Here is a 24,299-nt window from a genome sequence, read left to right on the forward strand (position 1 = left end):
ATAGCATTGCTCTGTGTATTTTACTGTAAAATACCCATTTTAGGAGCATTTTAATCCAATGTCTATTACATCTCAGTCATTTAGCAGGCCTGCCAAACTGGCGACCTGCGGGAAATATGCATCATGCGCACGCTATGTCCACCCCGGCTCTGCAAAGGCAAAACCTGTCGCGATACATCACAATACGTCACATGACGCGTTTGAATTTGACACCCATGCCTTAGAGGTTTGCATTAGCATTTAGCTTCTAGAATTACTGAATATTTAAATATTGATTTGGCTAAAGCCATTGCATGATTGTGTGACATCAGTATCTCTTATCTCTTATCAAGAAATATTTCTTGTTTGGCCAATCAATATTAAACTAAACATGTGCTTACTCATCCAAAAAACTTTTCCAAGATGGACATGTGACTAAATATGATTCTCTATAAAACAGGTACTGGCACTTTCTGGTTGACATTCCCCTTCTCCCCTCCCATAATGAAAGCTGTAATTTTAGCACTGGCATTGACCCTTGTGGGTAAGTAAGCATTTTAATTTATGATCTTTCAAAAATTGAACCTTAAAGAAACTAGTCCATTTTCATCAGAACAAATAAGGGAAATATTTTTGCACATTAATGGAAGCATTAAAAGTTCTGTATGATTACAGCAACATTAACCCAAAATCTCTCCAACCCTTTTATGTTTCTTATACCTCTGTATTTTAAACAATGAGGGAGGGGGATTTCTCTCAGAAATTTTTGACTTCTATTTTTATTTTCCAGGTTGCCAACAAAAAACTGATCGTAAGTATCTTCCCTGCATAGCATTATTTAATTATATAGAATTTTAAAAGCCAGTTTATGAGTCTATAGTTATGTAGCAGTATATTTTCCACACATTACCTTAACATGCATTTGAATTTTCACAGAAACTGTCTTAGGTTCGGATAAAGTTTTATTGTATGATTATGAAGTTGAAGTTCAGAACAAAATATCCGAAGATGGCTTTTCAAGTGCTGGACTAAAAGCTAAGTGTAAAGTAGAAATTGGAAATATTGAACAAGACCGGAAGTTTCTAAAGGTAAGGAAATAAATCCACTTTGAAAGTGAGTTTGTGCTGTTTGTGTGTTTACATGTTTGGGAAGAGGAGGGAAAAGGCATCCATTTTTCCAATTTAGAATACAAGTTCTGCTTTATTTCATAATATACAGCAAATACCTTATCACACTCTATCAGATAATTATAGCTAGATCAAACTAAACAGAGGCAAAGTATAATTTCAGATCCATAGTTATTTTTGCTAGATTAATTCTATTTTCCCCCTACCCCAAATGTTAGTGCTAAGTTACTTCATTAAATGATTTTCATTTTGTGCAAGCAAAAATATTTAAATTCATGTGACTATTTCATTATTTGGAGGATGAATTTTACTATTAAGGCCTTACCTAACAACCTTTCTTTTATTATTCTTCTGAGTTACTGTTGGTAAAATATCTAGATAAGTCTCCCCACTTTTCTTGGCAATATTTCAGATTGGTTTGCCTTTACCTGCTTCTTAGGGCAGACAGAAAGTGACTGGATCAAGGTGAGCCACGGGCTTCATAGGCATAGGCATATGGTGGGACTAGAAGTCCCAGTCTCCTAATCTGAAATTTTAACTACCAGACCAAACTGACACTTTTTTGCCAGTATTATACTGTCTGCCATATTAAAAGATCTGATTTTACAAAATTCTTTGCTGCTCTCCCATATAAAATGATACTCTCATTTACAGATCAGTAGTTATATAAAGAGTTTGCATTTTCTTTTGTTATTATTTGGTTACTTTCAAGAAGGATGGGGAGATGTTTTTTTCCTAGTACTAAGGCCAACTTCCTCATGTAGTAGACTTTTATTTATGTAAAGATTGAAGATTTTTTTTCCATTCCTAGTCATATTGTTAGTTGAATATTCCTGGGAATTACAATCCAAATACATTTGAGAGTCCTGGGTAGCTCCATAGCATATAAAATACACACACACACACACACACACACACACACACACACACACACACACACAGACACACACTGCAATTTTGGAGAGCTGAAGGACCACATTTAGTTTAGTTGGTTAAAAATTACACAAATTTTCTTCAGGGGAGAGGGACCCTTTCCAGCCCTCTGATTCACAAACTTGCCTATCTGTGAAATAGATTAGATTAGATTAGATTTAATAAATTTATAGGCCGCCCAATCCCGAAGGACTCTGGGCGGCTTACAACAATACATTTAAAAAATAGAAAAGTTAAAAACACACAAACATAGATTTAAAAAAAAGCCACAACATGCACCCAGTCTAATCGGGGCTAGACCTCAGTCATGAGGTCAACAGCCCGGGGCCTGCCGGAATAGCCAGGTCTTAATAGCCTTTCAGAAGGCCATGAGAGTGGGTAGGGTCCGGATCTCTGGGGGCAGTTTATTCCAGAGGGTCGGAGCGGCTACAGAGAAGGCCCTCCCCTGGGTGGTTGCCAGCCGACATTGTCTGGCTGACGGCACCCGGAGAAGGCCTACCCTGTGCGATCTTATCAGTCATTGGGAGGTATGTGGCAGAAGACGGTCTCGCAGATATCCGGGTCCTAGGCCATGTAGGTGATGACCAGCACCTTGAATTGCGCTCAGACACCAATAGGAAGCCAGTGCAGCTCGCGGAGGATAGGTATTGCTCGCGCGGCTGCATTCTGGTTGTAGTCTCCGAACACTTTTCAGGGGCAGCCCCATGTAGAGCGTGTTACAGTAGTCAAGCCTTGAGGTGAAAAGGGTGTGAGTGACCGTGTGAAGTGCCTCCTGATCCAGATAGGGCCGCAACTGGTGCACCAGGCGAACCTGGGCGAAGGTCCCCCTGGTCACAGCCGACAGGTGATGTTCTAGCATCAGCTGTGGGTCCAGGAGGACTCCCAAGTTGTGGACCCTCTCTGAGGGGAACAGATTTTCACCCCCCAGGCATATGGATGGACTAACCGAACTGTCCTTGGGAGGCAACATCCATAGCCACTCGGTCTTGTCAGGATTGAGTGCGAGTTTGTTCACCCCATCCAGACCCTGATAGCTTCCAGGCACTGGCACATCACTTCCACCGCTACACTGAGTTGGCACGGGGCGGAGAGATACAACTGGGTATCATCCGCATATTGATAATATTTGATCCTGTGCCGACGAATGATCTCACCCAGTGGCTTCATGTAGATGTTAAATAGGAGGGGGGACAAGACTGAGCCCTGTGGCACCCCATATTTAAGGGGCCTAGGGGTCGACCTTTGTCCCCCAACCAACACCGACTGTGACCTGTCAGAGAGGTAAGAGGAGAACCACCATAAAATGGTGCCTCCCACTCCCACCTCTTCCAGCCGTCGCAGAAGGATACCATGGTCGATGGTATCGAAGGCCGCTGAGAGGTTAAGGAGCACAAGGATAGAGGAGTGTCCTCCATCCCTGGCCCACCAGAGATCATCGATCAGTGCGACCAAAGCGGTTTCGGTGGAGTATCCAGGCCTGAATCCAGACTGAAAGGGATCCAGATAATCTGCTTCATCCAAGGTCCGTCAGAGTTGTAGCACGACCACCTTCTCAATAACCTTCCCTAAAAAAGGGAGGTTGGAGATCAGATGATAGTTGTTGAGAATAGCTGGGTCCAGAGAAGGCTTCTTAAGGAGGGGTCTTACTACCGCTTCCTTCAAGGATTGCGGGAAAGATCCCTCCTGCAAAGACGAGTTAGTAATCCTCTGGAGCCAGCCTTGTGTTACCTCCCTGCTGGTCGAGACCAGCCAGGAGGGGCACGGATCCAGCAAAAAGGTGGAGGCACTCATCGCTCCCATGGCCTTGTCCACTTCCTCAGGGTGACAAGCTGGAACTCGTTCCAGGAAATCTGAGCAAGACCTTCCCTTGGAACATCTATTGGTACTGTCCAACTGGAGTCTAGGTCTGTCCGAATCTGAGTGATTTTGTCTGACAGAAACTGAACAAACTCCTCAGCCCATCCCTGTAAGGGTTCCCCCGCATCCTCCCCTTTTAGGAGGGAGCAGGTTATCCTAAACAGGGCAGCTGGGTGAGATTCTGCAGACGCAATAAGAGCGGGAAAATGTGCACATTTTGCCACCCGTATCACCACTAAATAAATCTTAATAAAGGCTCTTAGTAGTGTTCGGTTGTATTCGGAGTTGCTAGCCCTCCAACATCGCTTTAGGCGTCTCTTTTGGCGCTTCATCTCCCAGAGTTCCTTGGTGAACCAAGGTGCCCTCTGGATCCACTGCCGCGGAGAGGCCACAAAGGCGCAATCCGATCCAGAGCCCCAGTCGCCATTGCATTCCAGCTGGTGACCAAGGCGTCTGTCGGAGTGTGGGCAAGAGAATCAGGTATCTCCCCAAGCTCCGTCTGAAATCTCAGTGGGTCCATCAGGCACCTGGGGCAGAACCATTTAATTGGCTCCATCTCCCTGCGGAGGGGGAGTAGCTTCTGAAAGTCAAGCCTCAGCAGGAAGTGATCTGACCATGACAAGGGCAAGGTCTCTATCCCCCTTAGTTCAAGATCACGTCTCCACTGCCCCGAGAGAAACACAAGGTCAAGTGTCCTGGGTCAAGTCCATGGTTGTCATGGAAGTCATGAACTCCTGCGCTCCATCAGAGCGTTCGCCCGGTGACGGAAGTTGAAGTCCCCCAGTACTATTAGTCTGGGGAACTGAACTGCCAACCCGGCTACTGACTCGAGGAGCGCAGGCAGGGCTGTTAAGATGCAGCTGGGAGGTAGGTACGTCAAAAACAAGCCCACTTGAACCCCCAGGTCCAACTTCAAGAGCAGAGACTCACACCCCACAGTCTCTGGAGCAGGGATCCTGTGAGGAACTAATGATCCTCGGATAATAACTGCCACTCCCCCAGCCCTTGTCTGGTGTCAAGGTTGATGGAGCACCTGAAACCCTTCTGGGCACATTTCCGAGAGGGGGACTCCTCCCTCATGTCCCAGCCAGGTTTCAGTAATACATGCCAGGTCCGCCCCCTCGTCAAGTATTAACTCCTGGACGAGGGGAGCTTTATGGATCACAGACCTGGCATTTAGCAGCAGCAACCTGAGGCCAGAGCCCTGGCTTCTCTTGTCACCAGGTCCTGGAGTTGAGCTTACAGGGCCGGAACAAGGGATCGCTGTAATGTAGCAAGCCCTCCTTCCCCGGTAATGGCTAGCCCTGTAGCTCCCGTCATACCTGCCCTTCCCAATCATGACCAGAATGCTCTGACCCAATCCCCCCTCCCATGGCCCCCATTTTTCTCAGCAGGCCACATCTATCAATCATTCTAGGACCAGAGGTTGGCCTGGGCCCACTGCCACTTCTGCTTATGCACTCAGTGGAGGGGGGGCAGGCTGTGTTCCTGGTCCTCTCATGTGTACTACACAACCATTCTCTCATTCAAACCCCACTGTAATCATTTAAAACATACAAAGTTACAATAACATGGTAGTATAAAATTAATTAATTTAAATTAAAAGTGGGTTCCTTCATCGTCATTCACACTATACATACTCCACCCCAGTAAAAATTGTGCAGTTCTCACATTCCACTCAAGCAGATTCATGCAGTTCGGAACTGGTGTTGGTATAGGAGGGGGAATTCCCAGTCTCTCTCCTCCCTCATGGGTCTGGAAAAGTATAAAGTGCAAAAGGGGGGGCAGGAGGCCCAGAGTCTGAGAATGGCCAAAGCGGTTTCGGGGGGGAAATGTAGACGCCAGTTAAAGAGGGTGGTTAAAGTCACGGCCGCATCCTCCCCGCTTCTCGTCATTTCCTTTCGTCGTATGCATGCGACACAACAGGCTACAGAGCTGCCAGCACGCAAGAAAGTCTTTATGATCACTACAATAATGATGTTATTCGAGAGGTAGACCAGAAGAGGGGAAGGTGAAACAAATCGGGGTTGAAAATGGTGGCCACTAGGGGGAAAGTTCCAACCCCCAGGTGTACCGCCCATCCAGATTTGCAGCGCCGGGAGTAGGGCGGTCGAGAAGGTGAGGCTGTTAAAGAGGGTACCTCTAAGGAAGCATTAATTGTATTTATGACATAAGATAGAACATACATTGGATCCTAATGTTTGGAAAGATTGAAGGCAAAAAGGGAAGGGGACAGCAGAGGATGAGATGATTAGATAGTGTCAACAATGCAGTGGGCATGAGTTTGGGCAGTCTCAGAGAGACACTGGCGGATGAGGAGGGCTAGAATGCTGTGGTCCATGGGGGTCACAAAGAGTCAGAGAAGACTTAATGACTAAACAACAAAAATAACTTTTTACCCATCTTTAGTTGTTCTTAGATTTACTCTAAACTCAGCAGTAAATTCTGACTTTTCAGAAGTCTGAATCCTTTATTCAGAAATTGGCTTGCTCAAAATAAGGCATTCACATATGATTCGGCTACAACAATCTATTTTATCTATTTCAGGCAAGAATTTAGCCCCGTCTACACAGGAGCCTTGTCTCCTGCTTTCCTATAGGTCAACTATGCTCCAGGATTTAAACTCCAAATTCTTTTTCCTTGCCTTTGTAAGGGAGCAGCTCAGTCTTCTGAGAACCTTGGAGATTGACATAAGATTTATATCTATCTTGGAACAATGGACTCCTGACTTACACAACTTCTGCACCATTTTAGATTACTTTAACTACTAAGAATTTAATGCTAAAGTAGTGTTACATTACTTTATTTTTAATATCCACATAGAGAGAATTTATGGCTTCTTTTCTTTAAAGGTGTTTTTTTTTAAAAAAATTGGATGGGATATTTAGGAAGAATAAAATTATTTTTTTTAAATCTCTTTGTATGACAGGTTGATTGTTTTGAAGGACTGGATTACAATGGCCTACACCCCTGGATCAAGTTTGCTTCATCACCCACGTTAACTACAGTGTTTCAGAAACACTTGAAGAATCTAATTGTTACATTTCAACACAGAAATGGGCATGTCGATGACATAATGGTTCCAGATCATGTCTCAGAATTTGCTTTAAACTTCTGCAAAGGAATTTTGAATTTATATGAAAATACCATCAAGGACCAGAAAACATATATTATAAAAGAGGTAAATCATCATTCCAGTTGTAAGTGTGGTATGGCATTATGACCTTCTGCTTTCCTTTTGTCCAATAACACAGCTACAGTTCTGTTGAGGTTGTAAGCAACATTGTTGTGCCAGGCAAGAATTTTGAAGATGAACATGATGTCTCAGTAGTATGATGTTATCTGCGACCAACTTTAGGTTCATTTTGTTTGGAGTGGTTATCCCAAACTGAAGATCCACAGCAGTTACTGTGTAGTTATTTATATTAGCATCAATGAGAATTTCCAAATTGCACTTTCAAATCATAGAGAGAGACAGAGCAAGTTTTTTCTGCTCCAGGGTGCTGCAAAAAGTTGATTGAGCCCATTTTGTATCTCTACAGCTTTGCTTCTTGATTGAAGTTTCCAGAAATGTACCAGTTCCACATCCTGAAATGTTTTAAAAAGCAATATTTAAAGCATATCCCAGATCACAATATATGTATTCAAGTCCCACTAAAATGTTAACTGAGCAACCTTATGCATATCTAAAGCATAGATAGAAATAGTTATTAAGTTCAATGGAATTTGCACACAAGGTTGGGACCTTGAATGACTGCTTCTGTATTGGACTGTGGTCCCACTCTCTCTCCCCCCCCCCTTCCCTCCCTCTCCCTCTCCCCTTCTCTCTCTCCAGGCATACTGTATATATACATACATATATGCATACATTTGGAATAACTTGCTGGTAGAGCTAAAAGAGAAGACAATTCTTCTTCAACTTCTACAAAATAAATCAGCAAAATTTTAATTTGGCTCATAATAATTTTACTTACCAGTATATATGTAAATTAATTACATAAACTGTATACTAATATTGGTAAAATAGTTAAAATTGTTTTTGTAGAAAATTCAGAATATAATTAATTTAATTTAGAGAACAACTATCTGAATACAGGAATATTGTACTTTGGGAATACTGACTACATTTGATCTCTGAATTGTATGATTTTTTTTAACTTACCACCCATGCTATTTTTTTAGCTCATATCTTCATCTGGTTAAATTAATCTAAATCAGTTGAAATCAGAATCATTGTTTTTATTGGAGGCTATATTCCACAATTTCTAAATTATCTAGCATACCATTCCATGTACAGTACCTCATAAACAAATAAAATAGTGCTCAAAAAAAGTCTATTATACTGATTACTAAGAATCAGAATCAGAATAGAGCTGGAAGGGACCTTGGAGGTCTTCTAGTCCAATCCCCTGACCAGACAGGAGACCCTATACCAGTTCAGACAAGTGGCTGGCCAGTCTCTTCTTAAAGACCTTCAGTGATGAAGCACCCACAATTTCTGAAGGCAAGCCATTTTGCTGGTTAATTGTTCTCACTATTAGGAAGTTTCTCCTTAATTCAAGATTGCTTCTCTCCTTTATCAGTTTCCATCCATTGTCTAGCCTTCTGGTGCTTTGGAAAATAAATTGACCCTCTTTTCTTCGTGGCAGCCCCTCAAATACTGGAATACTAGTCCTCCTTTTTTCTAGACTAGCCATACCCAGTTCCTGCAACCGTTCTTCGTATGTTTTAGTCTCCAGGCTCTTAATTGTCTTCATTTATCTTCTCTGCCTTTTTTTCCCAAAGTCTCAACACTTTTTGTAATGTGGTGACTAAAACTGAATGCTGCATTCCAGGTGTGATCTTACTAAAGTTTTATAAAGCTGTACTAATACTTCATATGATTTTGATTCTGTGCCTCTGTTTATGCGATCAAGGATTGTATTAGCTTTTTTGGGTTGCTGCTGCACACTGCTGGCTCATAGTTAAATGATCATCCACTAGGATTAGTCCGATCCCTTTCACAGTTACCGTTTTTGAGCCAGGTTTCACCTAATCTGTACTTGTACTTTTGGTTTTTCCTACCTAGGTGTAAAATCTTGCTTTTCTCCACATAAAATTTCATATTGTGTTGTGGCATTCCTGCTTATAAGAATTCATCCATAGGCCTTTTGTTTTTTGGAAGGGTGGGGGAAAGGGAAAAAGGGTCATGGAAGGTCTTTTTGAATAACAGCCTTCCAACACAAATTCTTCCTCTTTCATTTCATATTGGACTAATTATGTGAAGGTATTGCTACAATGTGGAACGGTGAATAGCTGTTCATTAAGCTAATGGCGAGTATAAAGCACATGGAAATGTCTAGGTTGAAATTGCCTTGAGGGGGATGGGGAACAAATTTAAAGTTAATAGAAATTCTAGGTACTTACTGAGGTTTCACTTTTGATGAATACCAAAAAAAAATATGATACAATGTTAGAGATCTGAGTGAACTCTGCTAATATAGGAAAGAAAGATCACATTTCTTCAGCAAGTGAGCTAATTATTGCTGCTTTCATGGCCCATCTGCTCATCTACAACTCCAAGGCTTCTAACACAGGAATGTGTGAATTGTAGATTAGGTATAATAGGGTTTTTAGGGATAATGTGCCAGTTCCAGCTCTGAAAGATCTTGCTTTTGAGGTGTAATTCTCATTGATCAGATTATTTGGCCACAGTTTTTATTATTAAAAACATTCCAAAATTATGCTTTATATAAAATAAGCCTAATTGAAAATGAATAAAGAACTTTGCAAAGGAAATGCCAGGTCTTTACTAAGGACTGTAGAGGTTTGGCATGATAGAGGAGGAGGAAGATGACGACAATGACAACTTGATCAAAGGCATTAGGAATTAGAAAGGAAACTGCAATTCCACAAGTGAATAGATACTTTTCATAGGTATCTTTTCTTTGTATGTATTGCATTGATATTTTATTTATTCATTCATTCATTTACATTTATTTATTTTGCAGAATGGCATTGAAGGTAGGTGTGACACCATCTACCTCCTTCAAAACACTGAAAAACCAGATGAATTCTTGATGACCAAATCCAAAGATTTAATGAATTGTGATAACCTGGCTAGAAAGGTTGTTGGTGCTGCCTATGTTATTCCATGTGAATACTGCAGACAGGTCAGTACCGTTAATGGATGTGTGTGTCTGTGTTTGTAGAGAGATAGATGTTAAAGCTATAGAGATACAGAGAAGAAGGCAAACAATCTTAATAAATGATTGTTATTAAACATAGATATCGATATACATTATATATTATTATAATTTTATTATATCCCAATAATTCCACAATAGTTATCATGCACAAAAAAAGTTTCATGATTTTTCCCAACTGTTTGCTGAACTGTCCTGAAAGAAGACTTCTTGTACATTAATCTTTAAAAATGTGCAAATCAGTGTAAGTACTTGAGTCTAGAATTTTCTAGCTTTTTTACGTGTCCACCAAGCATAATAAAATATTCCTTCTTGTTTTTCACCTTTCAAACAAGAATTTGAAATGCCTTTGGATATTTTAAACATTTTTTCTGATAACAGATACCAACAATAAATCATTTTATAAAAATACTCTTTAAGGTTATAACATAATGTCAATTTCAGTCTTTTCCACCATATATTTGCCCATCCATAAGTATATTGTAACCAAAATGTTTAGCCCATTTTATCATACATTCTTTCACTTGTTCTTCTTCTTCTTCTGATTTATATTACAATAATATTGATACAGTTTAGCATTTACATAGTCATCATTTGTACATAATTTCATTTCAGACTCAATCTTACAATGTTCAAAACCATAAACTACTTGTCTACTTTAAATCTTTTTAATAACTGTAAATAAGAAAGCCACTGGCAGCTATGTCCCTCTGCTACCCCTTCTTCCATTGATGTTATTTTGTATTCCTCGTGCCCAAATTCTAGGTATTCATCTATTTTCCCCAGAGAGGTATCACTTACTTTATATGTTAGAATAATATTGATGATTTTTTTTATGGCCAGACTATCCATTAATACAGTTGTTCCCTCTTGTATGAGTATCTTTTTCTTTTCATAATTCAAATGCCAACCGTTTCCCTGGCTTGTTTGCAAACTCAGTTTTTGGTATTACATAATTCATTTCTAATTCTATTTCTCTTATTGCTAACATAGATAACTGTCCTAGTAAATTTGTTTATACATACTTAGATATAAAACATATAAGCCATTTTATGTATGCAAGCAGATTTATTGCTATTTATTTGCACACAATTCTATAACTGCCGTGTTACTAGTCTTTGGTTGCTACAATTCATCACGTGGTTTGACCCATTTTAATATGCAATCACAAATTGCAAAAGAGAGACAAATCAATTATGTGAACTAAACATTACTGACATCCTTTCTTTAATATAAATTTAATGAAAGATTTAAAAACAAGAGTAAGTAGTAATATAAACTAAAATAGTAAGAAGGAGAAAATAACAAGGAAGAAATAGCAAAAAAATTTAAGAAAATTTAGGAAAAGAAAAAAGTAGAAAATAGAAAAGAAAGAAAAACATATATAAAGAAATAGCATCCAATTTTCTTTACAGTAGTTATAAATACAACTTACCTCTTTCTTTAAAGTTACACCATGATTCTTCTTTCTATAGTCTATTTTACTTAATAGATTAAAACAAAACTTTAGATCATAAATTGTTGTTTTTTCTCTTTTATGCAAAAAGTTCATAAGGGGTTTCCAGGCCGCAAGAAACATAATTATTCTCTTTTCTCTAATTGAACAGGAAGAACATTACTGGCATCTTTAAAAAGTTATTCGTGCAGTTATTTTCATGGGAAACATATTCTTTAAGTTGGAAGCCTATGTCAAGATAACTATATTGTGTGTATTAAATTGCAGAGGCATGATTATACAATTCACTAAACTCAAAATATAGTTCTAGAAATTCTCCTTTGATTTCTACTTTGTACTTGGAAGGTATATTACAATGTTCAATGTTACATTAAATAAATTGATTGCTTCTTATCAGTGGAAGCTGGAGATACAATTTAAAGGGAATGAATTCCCATACATTCCATGTACAGTTCAAACTTTGCTAAATTATAAGTTCATTTAAGGTAAATTGACACAGTGCAATCATGCTACCATATAAAACTATTTTTAAAAACACAGGAAAATTGTCTCAGATTTAACTGACTGTTGCTACAGAAGACAATGCCATTTCAAATTTGGACAGTCATTAAATGAATGGTCATAAATCATAAACCACCTGTACTATTTATCCCATTGGAAGACCTGAATGGCAGTTTAGGATAGATCATCTGGAGAAAGTCTATTCTTGTGGGTACCCAGAGAAGATGGCACTCACTTGATGGCACATCATCAGTCATTATGTAAACATGTAGAAACTTGAACAATTTTAATGCAAAAATAGTAAACTAATTTTCATGTTCAAGATACCTGCACATTTTAATCAAGCAGACTCTTTTTCACATACTTTTTTTCCCTTTAGATATTCTAAATATATTTCTTTTAAAAAAATGTTCTATTCATTCCTACATATTAATTTTCCATATTCATCTTGTTCACCATTGTTTCTATTGATCATCACAGCATATAACACAAAAAGAGATCAGATAAAAGCCATTTTCCTATTCATGTTCAAGGAAGTGACAATATAAGAATTAAATTTGTTTTTCATATAAAAGAGAGAGGTTCCCTGGTTCTGGAGGAAATGTAGTTTGCCTGCTGCCAACTCTTATTGTTAACTGTATCCAAACAAACTTACTATATTTTATTGTATGAATAGCCATGCTATCATTTCTATTGCATAAATTGCTTTCTAATAACATTTTCATATTTTTTGTAAAGAAAAATAAGAATTTTCAAGGGTCAAGTATATACAACTACAGAATAAAAGATTTGAAAGAAAAGAATGAGAAAATAATCATGGAAGCCACAGCTCAAGAAATTCAGCAATTCTCACCATTCAGAGAACGAACTGAAGAATACGTCAAACTGGAGGCCAGGTCTTACAACTCTGCTATAATTTTTCCAAAATTATGAATGTCTTTATTTTATTATAATATCTGTAACATTTAACATCTATTCCATTGTGTTTCTGGAATTGTATTTGTTAAATCCCAAATAATCATAGAGTATTATGGTTAGCTATAAAAATGAAATATTTTGTTTATTTATTATATCATTATCTATCTAATAACAAATATTCTCAGTAAAATGAGAAGAGTCATTTTGACATAATCTGTCCAGATTCAAAGAGGACAAGTTAAAGTTCTCCAGTATCAGCCTGAACAATTTTATAATATTATACAGAATATTTTGTTCAACCAACTTTAGATGTTGAAAGTATTGACTACAAAGATTTTGATTACTAAAGGATAACATTAATGGTCCACTCTATTACATGACAGGTCTACTTCTTTTTTGAATAAATACTGAAAATACAAAACTGGTTCAATATTAATTAAGGTAAATTAATTTACCTTAATTATGTGGCTTAGAATTATTTTTTAAGGAGAGCAATGTTGATTTATAGACCCAAGTAAAATTATATACATTGTCTGAACTGCTATCTCATAGAAGCATAGTTTTGAAGTTTCAGCAATATTTTATGACCTGGACATCAAGCACTATTTGTATTAAAATATGAGCCCAATATCAAAGTGCCTAGATTTTTGTTTTATTTTTATTTTAAAAAAAAACAGCTGGTAACCAAGGGCAAAACCATAACCAGTGTTCATAATTTATTTTCTCTTAATTTCATTGCATCTTCATTCTTTAGGCAAAAACTGGAACTCGTTGAAGCCCATAGCCGCTTGCCACAAATACCTTCTAACTTGAAAAAATGCGGGTCCCTTCTATATCATTTTAAAGATGTTCCTCTACTTCCTGCTTCATTATTAAAAATCAAGAACATAAAAAAGGAGGTAAGCTTACAGTTAAGGGACCCAGTGGCTCAGTGGCTAAGATGCTAAGCTTGTCGATCAGAAAGGTCAGCAGTTCGATGGTTTGAATCCCTAGTGCTGTGTAACAGAGTGTACGCCCGTTACTTGTCCCAGCTTCTGCCAACCTAGCAGTTCAAAAGCATGTAAAAATGCAAGTAGAAAAATAGGGACCACCTTTGGTGGGAAGGTAACAGTTCTCCATGTGCCTTCAGTGTTTAGTTATGCCAGCCACATGACCACAGAGATGATGGAACAGTGCTGGCTCTTTGGTTTTGAAACGGAGATGAGCACTGCCCCCTAGAGTCGGGAATGACTAGCATGTATGTGCAAGGGGAACCTTTACCTTTAAGCTTAAAGTTAGAATGTAAATGGGTTTTTGCTTCCATGTAAATTTGTATTTGTATTTATTTGTCTTGTATGCCGCCCACTCCGGAAGGACTCCGGGCGGCTCACAATAGACAAGGGAAAGGGGAAAACTAGACAAAGACAACACTTTAAAAACAAAAAACGCAACATTCACAATTTCCGTGGGGCTGGATGTTTCACAGGCCCCCCGGCCTGCTGGAGCAGCCAGGACTTGGTGGCTTTGCGGAAGGCCGGGAGGGTAGTAAGGGTCCAGATCTCGACAGGGAGATCATTCCAGAGGGCTGGAGCTGCAACAGAGAAGGCTCTCCCCTGGGGGGTCGCCAGCCGACATTGGCTGGTGGATGGAATCCGGAGGAGACCTAACCTGTGAGATCTAATTGGTCTATGGGAGGTAATCGGCAGGAGGCGGTCTCTCAGGTACCCAGGTCCGATGCTATGTAGGGCTTTATAGGTAGCGACCAGCACCTTGAAGTGGATTCGGAGACTAATGGGTAGCCAGTGCAGCTCGCGGAGGATAGGTGTGACGTGGGTGTACCTGGGTGCACCCACAATCGCTCGCACGGCTGCGTTCTGGACTAACTGAAGTCTTCGAACACTCTTCAACTAAATATTCTTAGTTCAATGATGAAACAATATCTAAAATGTTTTGAAGTTTATTGGTTTCTTTTTTTAAACCCTCCCCCCTCCCCCAAAAAACCCCTTATCCAACAGATTGAGGATGGATTGCATTACCTGGCAGATGAAAATGTTCCAAAAGATGGTAAAAAAATTCTGCATCTGGTCAACCTTTTGCGCACAGAAAATGAAATTAATTATTTTGAAGTGTTTGACAGTTATTATGGGCAGGCAATATATAGGTAAGATAAAACAGGAAGTTATTTTTCTGTTGAAAACCAAATTTGGATATTTAAATCCAAATAATCACAGTTCAAGCATGTTTCTCCTTTTTTCCACAGATCCATCGTTTTGGATTTAATCTCTACTGCGGGTACTTCAAGTGGGCTAAAATATGTGAGGCACAAAATAGTTCAACAAGAGATCACCACGAGTGAAGCAGCCCAAGCATTGCTTGTCTTTTTCCATTTCTGTAATGCATCTGAAGAAGTCGTCGAAGAAGCTATGGTAAAATACTGCTGTCATTCTTGCTGTTGCTATTATTATGATGATGTTAAAGTTGTTAACTGTTTATTATAAGAAGCATGTCAACTCACAAAGCATCCCTGACCTGCTCTCAAGTTGCCGTAGGCAGAGGGGGTGGGGAAACGAACACCAGTCAAAACTTTGTGAGTTGACAAAAAGCACATTCCAGCCATATCTCTGTCAAGGCTGTCTCTGCAGTTATCCACAGTGACTGGAGAGAGTGATCTCTACAACCTGCGAAATTGCTTCATTGGAGAATATGATTGCTGACACACCTTGTGGGGAATGGGGGAACAGGGTCAGAGGCGGAACGTAAATTAAGTGGGGTCAGAGTTGGCTTCACTTGGATCATGTTGACACAAAGCTCCTAATAAATAACTGGATTCCTTTTGAAGCTTGGCTCAAGGTTCATGATTTAATAAGAGCATCTGTGGGAACTGTGACACAGTAGTACTCTTACAACTGATCCTCTGTTTGCGGAAGATTGAACAGAATAATTGAGGGAAACTCTAAAATGTGGCAATGCATGCATGTTGGCTTTCCCACCAATTTACAAATAATTTCTAGCTTCTAAATTCACTTTCCATATCTTGAGTGACACTAGCCTGAGTGAAATTCAGCAGATGCCAAAGCTATTGCTTCAGAGATGTTGCTGAACCATATTTCCCAGCTTCCCTACTCAGCCTTTGCAATGAATCATCTATAAGGCTACCGGGTCAACCAATTCATCCAAAACAAAAACTTTCCTAAAAACTCAATTAGAATTTGCATTTAAACCATCATTGACCAAATCATGAATTTCTATCTTGTGTAAAAGCTAAGGTAGACTGCAAGGTGAAATGCAGAAACTTGAGGCTATACAATATATGAAAAAAAAAGAAAATATACAGTTAGAACTTATTCTGTTTTATTCTTAAATTGGGTTTAGCACATTCTGTTGACAATGCTGACTGGAAACGATAGGAGCTGCAATTCTAACATATCAGAAAGCTTTCACTTTAAAGAAATTCATATTCTATCCTTCTAAAATGATGATACTCTCTGCAAATAAACTATGATGATTCTCCATGTATAAGTCTGTAATTATTGACATGCTTGCCTGAGGCACTGACACCATGTAATGGAATGTTCTTTAAAATGCTGCAGATATAGCAGAGAATTTGTCCTGAAATTGTTTTTACTGTATTCAAGTGTCTTTATCAGATCTTGGAAATACTTATATGGAAATACTTATATCTGAGTCGGCTCAGGAAACTGAGCCGGATTATCTTGTTTGTTTGTTTGTTTGTTTAAATGAAGCCTTGCCATAAACTCATAAAGCAGGGCTTTAGGCAAGCCACTCATCTGTGATGTAGAAAAAGTGTTCCTCATCAGTTCTTACAGGAAATATTGGAATAATAAATTGTAAGATATCTTACATGGTAAGATATAAACACCATAAACAATTCTACAGATGCTAAGCAGCGTAATTGCTTTATATTTGGATCTTTCATTTCTGACTCTGATCTCGGGTGTACTGGTATCAATGTTACAGATCTACAGGTTAAATAGAAGCAAACCTTTGGCTTTGTAATTGCAACTGCCTTTGCTACTCAGTTATAGTAACAGCAGAATATTCTTTCCACAGGCCATTATGATAGACGTTCTTAAAGGTCCAAAGAGTCTCTATCGTACTTCCATCTGTCTCTCCTATGGATCATTACTTTCCAGATTCTATGCCGCTTCAAACACAATCCTCGACAAATATCTCAAGGTACATTGCCCAGTTTCAATTCTGTTTCTTCACCTAAAAATCCTTAAGCTCCAGAGTGCTAACTCAGCTCAGATGAAGGAACTTTCGAATGAAAATAGCTCTGTGGAATAGTTTTCAGGTGTTACTACAAAACATTAAAATGAAAGTTTTGCTTCACTGGCATCAGAATTGTTAAAGCCAACCAGAAATGGTGGGGGGGAGGGCGGAGAAAGAATGTGAGAGCAGCAAAAAAACGTTTAACATTTATATGGCATATTTGCCTAATAGGTTTTCATGATAGTTTTATATGACTTGTCCTTTTCTTTTATAAAGCATTTTTATGAAGCTCTTATTATTGTAAGTCTCTTTTTAAAAAAAATAAATGTAAGAGTCCATTACTTAATTAAAAACAATAGTAAATGTGCCAGTTATGTGCCTTAATGTTGCCTCTAAAGAAGAATTTTACCCTTTTTGTAGGGCATCTATATTATTGTTAGCAGCTAGAATAATTATATTTGTCTTCCATACATTTTTAATTTATATTGAAGTTTATGTTGTTGTACACTAGTATTGGAAACATTATGTTGTTGTACACCAGCATTGCAAACATACTGATATATGCATGGTTATATATATATATATATATATATAAAGTCACAACCCCTGGTATGCCCAAATATGGGAGGAAGGTCACACTTCCACTTTCTGTCTTCGGCTTGTCACAAGAGACCATCCAGACAGAAACCCAATATTTTTTTACTGTTGCCTTTTTGTTACATTTGTTATTTATTTATCAGCATAAATATAACATACATACATACATACATACATACATACATACATACATACATACATACATACATATATATATATATATATATATATATATATATATATATATATATCAGCACAAATTAACACACACACACACACACACACACACACACACACACACATATATATATATATGGTTTTTTTTTATTTGTGCTGATAAATAAATAAAGGGAGACTAGTATAGATCTATTTCAAGCTATTTAGCTCTCATCAGCTAGCCATACCCTTACTGGGATTCGAACCTGTGCTGTTTTGCATCTTAGGCAAACGTCTTAGCCATTAAGCCACAGGTCTCCTCCTTATCATGTGACTATATATATATATATATATATATATATATATATATATATGTTTGTGTGTGTGTGTCTGTGCGCGCGCGTGCACATACATATACATATACATATACATATACATATACATATACATATACATATACATATACATATACATATACATATACATATACATATACATATACATATACATATACATATACATATACATATACATATACATATACATATACATATACATATACATATACATATACATATACATATACATATATGCTGGTCTTGTTGTATTCAGGTCTTTTCCCATGTAAGATTGAGATTGTCTTGGCAACATTTCAGCGAGGTCTCACTCGCCATCTTCAGGCTGGGTTTTGGACTTAAAGTGTGGCCGGAGCTGCCATCTTTCTATAAATCTTGGTGGGGGATATGGAGTGCTGGCTTTGATTCAGTAAGAGGAGTGATTGGTTGTGTGGTTGTATCATGATTGGTAGACTGGTGCTGATTGGTGCTGGCTGTGTGTACATTGTTGTTTCGTGTTGTAACGGCCTGGATGGTGGGTGGGGCTCGTTTGTTGACTATGGCTGGTTTCCAGATGTCTGGTAGGCAGGAGGTATCATCACCTTTATTCATACAGATACAGATACAGATACAGATACAGATACAGATACAGATACAGATACAGATACAGATACAGATACAGATACAGATACAGATACAGATACAGAGCCAAGGTGGCGCAGTGGTTAAATGCAGCACTGCAGGCTACTTCAGCTGACTGCAGTTCTGCAGTTCGGCTGTTCAAATCTCACTGGCTCAGGGTTGACTCAGCCTTCCGTCCTTCCGAGGTGGGTGAAATGAGGACCCGGATTGTTGTTGGGGGCAATATGCTGACTCTGTAAACCGCTTAGAGAGGGCTGAAAGCCCTATGAAGCGGTATATAAGTCTAACTGCTATTGCTATACAGATACAGATACAGATATAGAATACATACATACATACATACATACATACATACATACATACATACATACATACACTAATTTGTAAATATATATACAATATTTTCTAGATTTATTAGAAGAGGCAGTTATGGATATCTATTATCTAGTGCTACAATAGCAGTTTTCACTAGATTGTAAAAATGACATCAGATAAATATGATATAGTTAAATCCTTTATTTTTTAAGAACCATATTGCATTTTTTTAAGGATACCCCGTAGTGGCCAACTTAACTATCTAGAATTATGTATCTGCATTTAGCCAAATCAATTCCTCTAAATCAAGAGTAGAACATCTTTCACTTCCTCCTGATGCCTATTATTTTATATATCACTCTATCCAAATGTCCTATAAAGGTATGCCTTTCCCACTTGTGGGGATACTCACAAGAGTACCTTGTGCACTTGCATTCGTGATTGGACCTGCTAACTATCCATAACACTGTACCAACTTTACTATAACACAATATTTTTCACAGCCTCTGACTGATTTTGCAACCAATGCCGCAAGATCATCTGACATAGATGCAAGTGTCTTGGCCTTGAAAACCTTTGGAAATGTGAGACACATAATTGTCTTGAAACCCATTATGAAGTTTCTGCAATCTCCTCTTCCCTCTGATGTTCGAATTCAACAGAATGCTATCCTGGCTCTAAGAAATCCTGGCCAAAAAGATCCTACACGGGTAAGTACTTTGGATTTTTGTTTTTGTATTTTGGAGACGGGGAGGATGGTTAATTGGCTTGGTTTTGCTGAATTATTATATTAACAATATCATGGAGCAAGTGGTTGAACATAAATTGGCCCATAATTATGTACTGTAATTATTGTCGAAGTTTATTGTATTAAGCCAAAATATTTCCCAGTGGAGAGAAACAAAAGCCTATATGTAAAAATCTTCTGTTCACATTGCCAGTGAATTTTCCTAAAAAAAGTGAATGGGGAAAAAAAGACAAATTCACTGATGGGGTTGCCTTTGGGGTTTATTTGATTTCTACACTCATCCATCTCAACATTTGACACAGAGTGGGATCACGCATCTCAACCTGATGCTAATGAAAAGAAAGATATTAGTGCCCTTCTGTCAGCCTCTGCTTGCTGTTGCTTCGGCTGCCATGAAACGGGGAGGGTGGGCATGTTATTTGGGAGGGGTTACTCATTGTGCTGGAGGAAGGTTCTGGAGTTCAGCTGCCTATCGGATTACGCATGCGTGGGAGATTCCCGCCAGGACTAACGGCACCGACATTCCATCTTCGTGATGCCTTTTGAAGTTATGTCACACCTGACACTTGAGAGAATTATGATTGGACTGTAACTGTGATGCCAAGGGGTGGGGAATGGGCTATTCTATATATCCATCGCTTTCGCGCCTAAATAATCAGACTTCGCTACGCTATGCCTTTAATCATTTATAATTAGTAAAAGTACACTTGATTTCTACACATGGAGTCTCGTGGTTTTCTTTCCTAATTATCTAATGGAGAGGTTCTGACACCTTCATTGTCTGTCTTTCCAGTACAGCAACACTGTGTCTCTTTTTTCCTATTCTCAATAAGGAGAAGTCAGATGTGGCTTTTCCAGTTGAAACTCTTATTCAGGAACAAGCAAGAATGGACTCCCATTAACATCAAATGAATCTGTTCATTTTCAAGGGCTGTGAATGTATCAGATGGTTTTTGCTCTAATATTCTAATATTAATATTCTAATATAACTCTAATATTTCCTATCTATTTTGCACAGGTACAAGGAATTTTACTTCCAATAATCCAGAATTACAAATTTGCTCCTCTTGTCCGCACGTGTGCTGCCTTTGTCCTTCTGGAATCAAAGCCCACTTTACCTGTACTGATGGCCTTAGCCAATGCAATGTTACATGAGCCTAGTATACAGGTTGAAAACTTTGTCTACAGGTATCTCGGCGCAATAGCCGACAACAGATCTCCTGAATTCATAGTGATGTAAGTCTCATAAAAAAAATGTTTTTAACCACAAAGAGTGGACTTCAATGTGAAGTTTTGGTGGATCCATCTTCTTTCTTTCAGGGCTGCTTCTTACAGGATGGCTCTCAAAGTCCTGTCTGGAAAAAGTCAAAGGTGGGCTGGTAATTTGGTCAGCAGATATTCTTTCTTTGAGTACTTTGATGGTAAGTAACATATCATCTTCTACTATTATATATCACTTAGAAACAAATGGTGACTTAAAATGCCTCTCTGTATGGTTTGGGGTTTTGTTTTGCCATCTTGAAACTAACCTTGACTCCTGGTGGCTGCCTGGACTGTTCCTTGGAGTCTTCTTGGTAAGATTTCAAAAATGGGTTGATATTGCATGCTTTTTAGGGGTGAATGACAGAGATGGTTTTTTTTTAACTTGAAACTGGCACCTGGTTCTTTCCACTCAATGGAAGAGTGCAACATAAATGACCAATCTCTTTTCTTGTTGCAAAGAACAACATACTTGAAATAGCAGCAAAAGGGAATTTAGCAAATCTCCAAGTGGTTGGCAGAGGTCAGGGTCACCAAAGCATGGTAGAAATTCATTGAGTTTCAAATGATTTGAGATGAGGAATGAATTCTTGATACATCAGTAGAGGGAACATCAGAATTGAATAGTCTGTTTGTGTAGAACCAAGACTAACCCCTAGTTAATGGTTTAGCTTCTCAAGCTACACCCAAGGTCATAACAACATTAGGACACCAGAAATGGTGCCAGTCTCAGACCAATGCACTTCACAATATGGACCCAACCCATCTATAGAAAAGCAGGCTCTGCTAGGCTGCATATAAAGAATGTTCGTAGCACTAAATTGTTGGGAAAATCCCAGAAATTTACCTATATCCAGAGAAAGAAAGAGTTCAAAGCACACTTGAAAACTTTGTGCATAGAACTTAACAAATGCTTCTTTCTGCCTTCTTTTTTTAAAAGTAGAATTAATTAATACAATTCAAGTAGTTCAATTAGTGCCACTTCAGGCAACATTACAGATTTTCTGGAATGACATTACATGACCATTTCATTAGTTCCATGATATAAAACTAAGTAGCACACATAAAGCTGAGACCAAAGTTATATGCATTATTCAGACCTGCTTTCTCCCAGCTGTATTTTCAGGAATGCCAAAAGCACTTACTTGCCAGATGAACTTTGTGCCCTCTAAAGAATGCTCATATGCATGAAATAACATTGCATTTTATATGTAACTTTATCATCCATCTACAGTTCTATTATTCCTTTAACAAAGTATGGTTTGGATCCAGATCGGCTGTTCTGCTGACAGAAAGTGTTAGATTAGGTAATGGATAGGCAGACACAGGCTTAACGGTAACAACAGCTCTTTATTGAATACAACAAGTGAGAACAATCCAACGAAGATTGAGTCTGACAGATTGAGTCTTTTTATAGGGAACTGTCAGACCCTTCGACCAATAGGATTAAACCTCTGTTCCCGCTGGAACAGAGGACATTAGTGGAAACCACTGTAGATAGGGTGAATATCTAACAGGAAGGATTCTTTTCTTTTATGATATCCAGCAGAGTTGCGGCAGGGGAAACATGTGATTGGTTCCCTCTTTCTACCTGCAGATCCTAATGATTTTTTTTACACACTAGCAGCTTCTAACCCTCCAAAATGTTTTTTTTTTCAAATATAGGAAGGGGTTATATAGATATTACCCTCTTTATCTTTCTTCTTTAAAAATGGGACTCTCCTAACGTTACCTGGATCCAAGTCCGTTTCTTAATCAGGAGCTTTTGCTTGATCATGGTTGTTAAAGTATTAATGCCAATGTCTTTGAGCGTAGAGCATTTATTACTAGAAACATAAATTCTTAAGAATCATTTGTCTCAGCAATGTCATTTATCTTTACCAGAACATTTGTATTTTGGCTTTAAAAGCATTAGCAAAAATGGTAAATCTATCATGGTTTTCTCATCCCTTCTATTAATATTCACAAAATTATGCTTAGTAGGCAATATAAATATGATCAACAGCATGAGTGTGTGTGTGCGTGCATGTGCGTGTGTGTGTGTGTGCTTATATGTATAATATAAGAATAGTGTATAGATTTTCCCCACTAGTACATGCTGCACACTGCTGGCTCATATTTAAATGGTTGTCCACTAGGACTCCAAGATCCCTTTCACAGTTACTACTATTGAGCAAGGTACCACCTATACTGTACCTGTGCATTTCGTTTTTCTTGCCTAAATGTAGAACCTTACTCTTTTCACCATTGAATTTCATTTTATTAGATAGTGCCCAATGTTCAAGTTTAAGATCCTTCTTAAGCCTATCTTCTTGAATGTTGGCTATTCCTGCCAGCTTGGTGACATCTTATACATGTCAGTGGGTCACAACTCTCCAAGTCTTGCAAAAATTAATATATTCCAAAGCATTTTGGAATGTAGACATCAGGAAAGCTATGCCATTCTAGAAATGGAGAATATGTTCCATTATCGTGTCCTTATAACTTGTTTCCCATCTTTCATCCAGAATAACTATAAATTTGAATATATTTTCCTTCATTAGTGGACAATGTCAAGCCCAAATCATTTAATCATATGGTCAGAAGAGACCTTAGAGGTAATGCAATCCAACATTCCATTCAGTACAAGATCAACTAAATCATATCTGACCATCCAGCCTCTGTTTGAAGCTGTCAAGTATAATGGCAGCCTGTTTTACTGATGTACAGAATGTTAGGAAGTTCTTCCTGACTTCTAACCTAATCCCACTTCCTTCTGGCTTTAATAATCCTTTGTTTCTAATCCTGCCTTCTGGAAAAATAGAAAATAACTTCATTTTCCCTTTCATGTGACAATGCGTCAAATATGTGCAGAGAAGAGCAACAAAAATGATTAGGGGGCTGAAGGCTAAAACATACAAAGAACATTGCAGGAATTGGTTTCAGGAATCTAGTTTGATGGAAAAAGGGACTTTGGGGTGATATGATAGCAACATTCCAATATCTAAGTGGCTGCCACAAAGAAAAGGAGGTCAACCTACTCTCCCAAGAACCTGAAGGCAGAATTAGAAGCAATGGATGGAAAGTAATCAAGGAGAG

General features: G+C 38.4%; 1 protein-coding gene across 1 annotated transcript in view; it reads left to right on the plus strand.

The window, feature by feature from the left end:
* Positions 1-483: 483 nt before the first annotated feature.
* The window catches only part of LOC116508938 (vitellogenin-1-like), a 54,584-nt gene continuing 30,768 nt past the window's right edge, over positions 484-24,299 (plus strand). Inside the window, exons 1-13 of the mRNA XM_032217785.1 lie at positions 484-523; positions 770-790; positions 916-1,067; positions 6,826-7,077; positions 9,887-10,048; positions 12,777-12,934; positions 13,711-13,855; positions 14,951-15,096; positions 15,196-15,361; positions 17,007-17,132; positions 19,717-19,923; positions 20,980-21,197; positions 21,282-21,382. Coding sequence (XP_032073676.1) covers positions 484-523; positions 770-790; positions 916-1,067; positions 6,826-7,077; positions 9,887-10,048; positions 12,777-12,934; positions 13,711-13,855; positions 14,951-15,096; positions 15,196-15,361; positions 17,007-17,132; positions 19,717-19,923; positions 20,980-21,197; positions 21,282-21,382 — 1,894 coding nt within the window. The remainder of the gene's footprint in view (positions 524-769; positions 791-915; positions 1,068-6,825; positions 7,078-9,886; positions 10,049-12,776; positions 12,935-13,710; positions 13,856-14,950; positions 15,097-15,195; positions 15,362-17,006; positions 17,133-19,716; positions 19,924-20,979; positions 21,198-21,281; positions 21,383-24,299) is intronic.

The sequence above is a fragment of the Thamnophis elegans genome, chromosome 5 (assembly GCF_009769535.1).
Source record: "Thamnophis elegans isolate rThaEle1 chromosome 5, rThaEle1.pri, whole genome shotgun sequence".
In the NCBI taxonomy this organism is placed as follows: domain Eukaryota; kingdom Metazoa; phylum Chordata; class Lepidosauria; order Squamata; family Colubridae; genus Thamnophis; species Thamnophis elegans.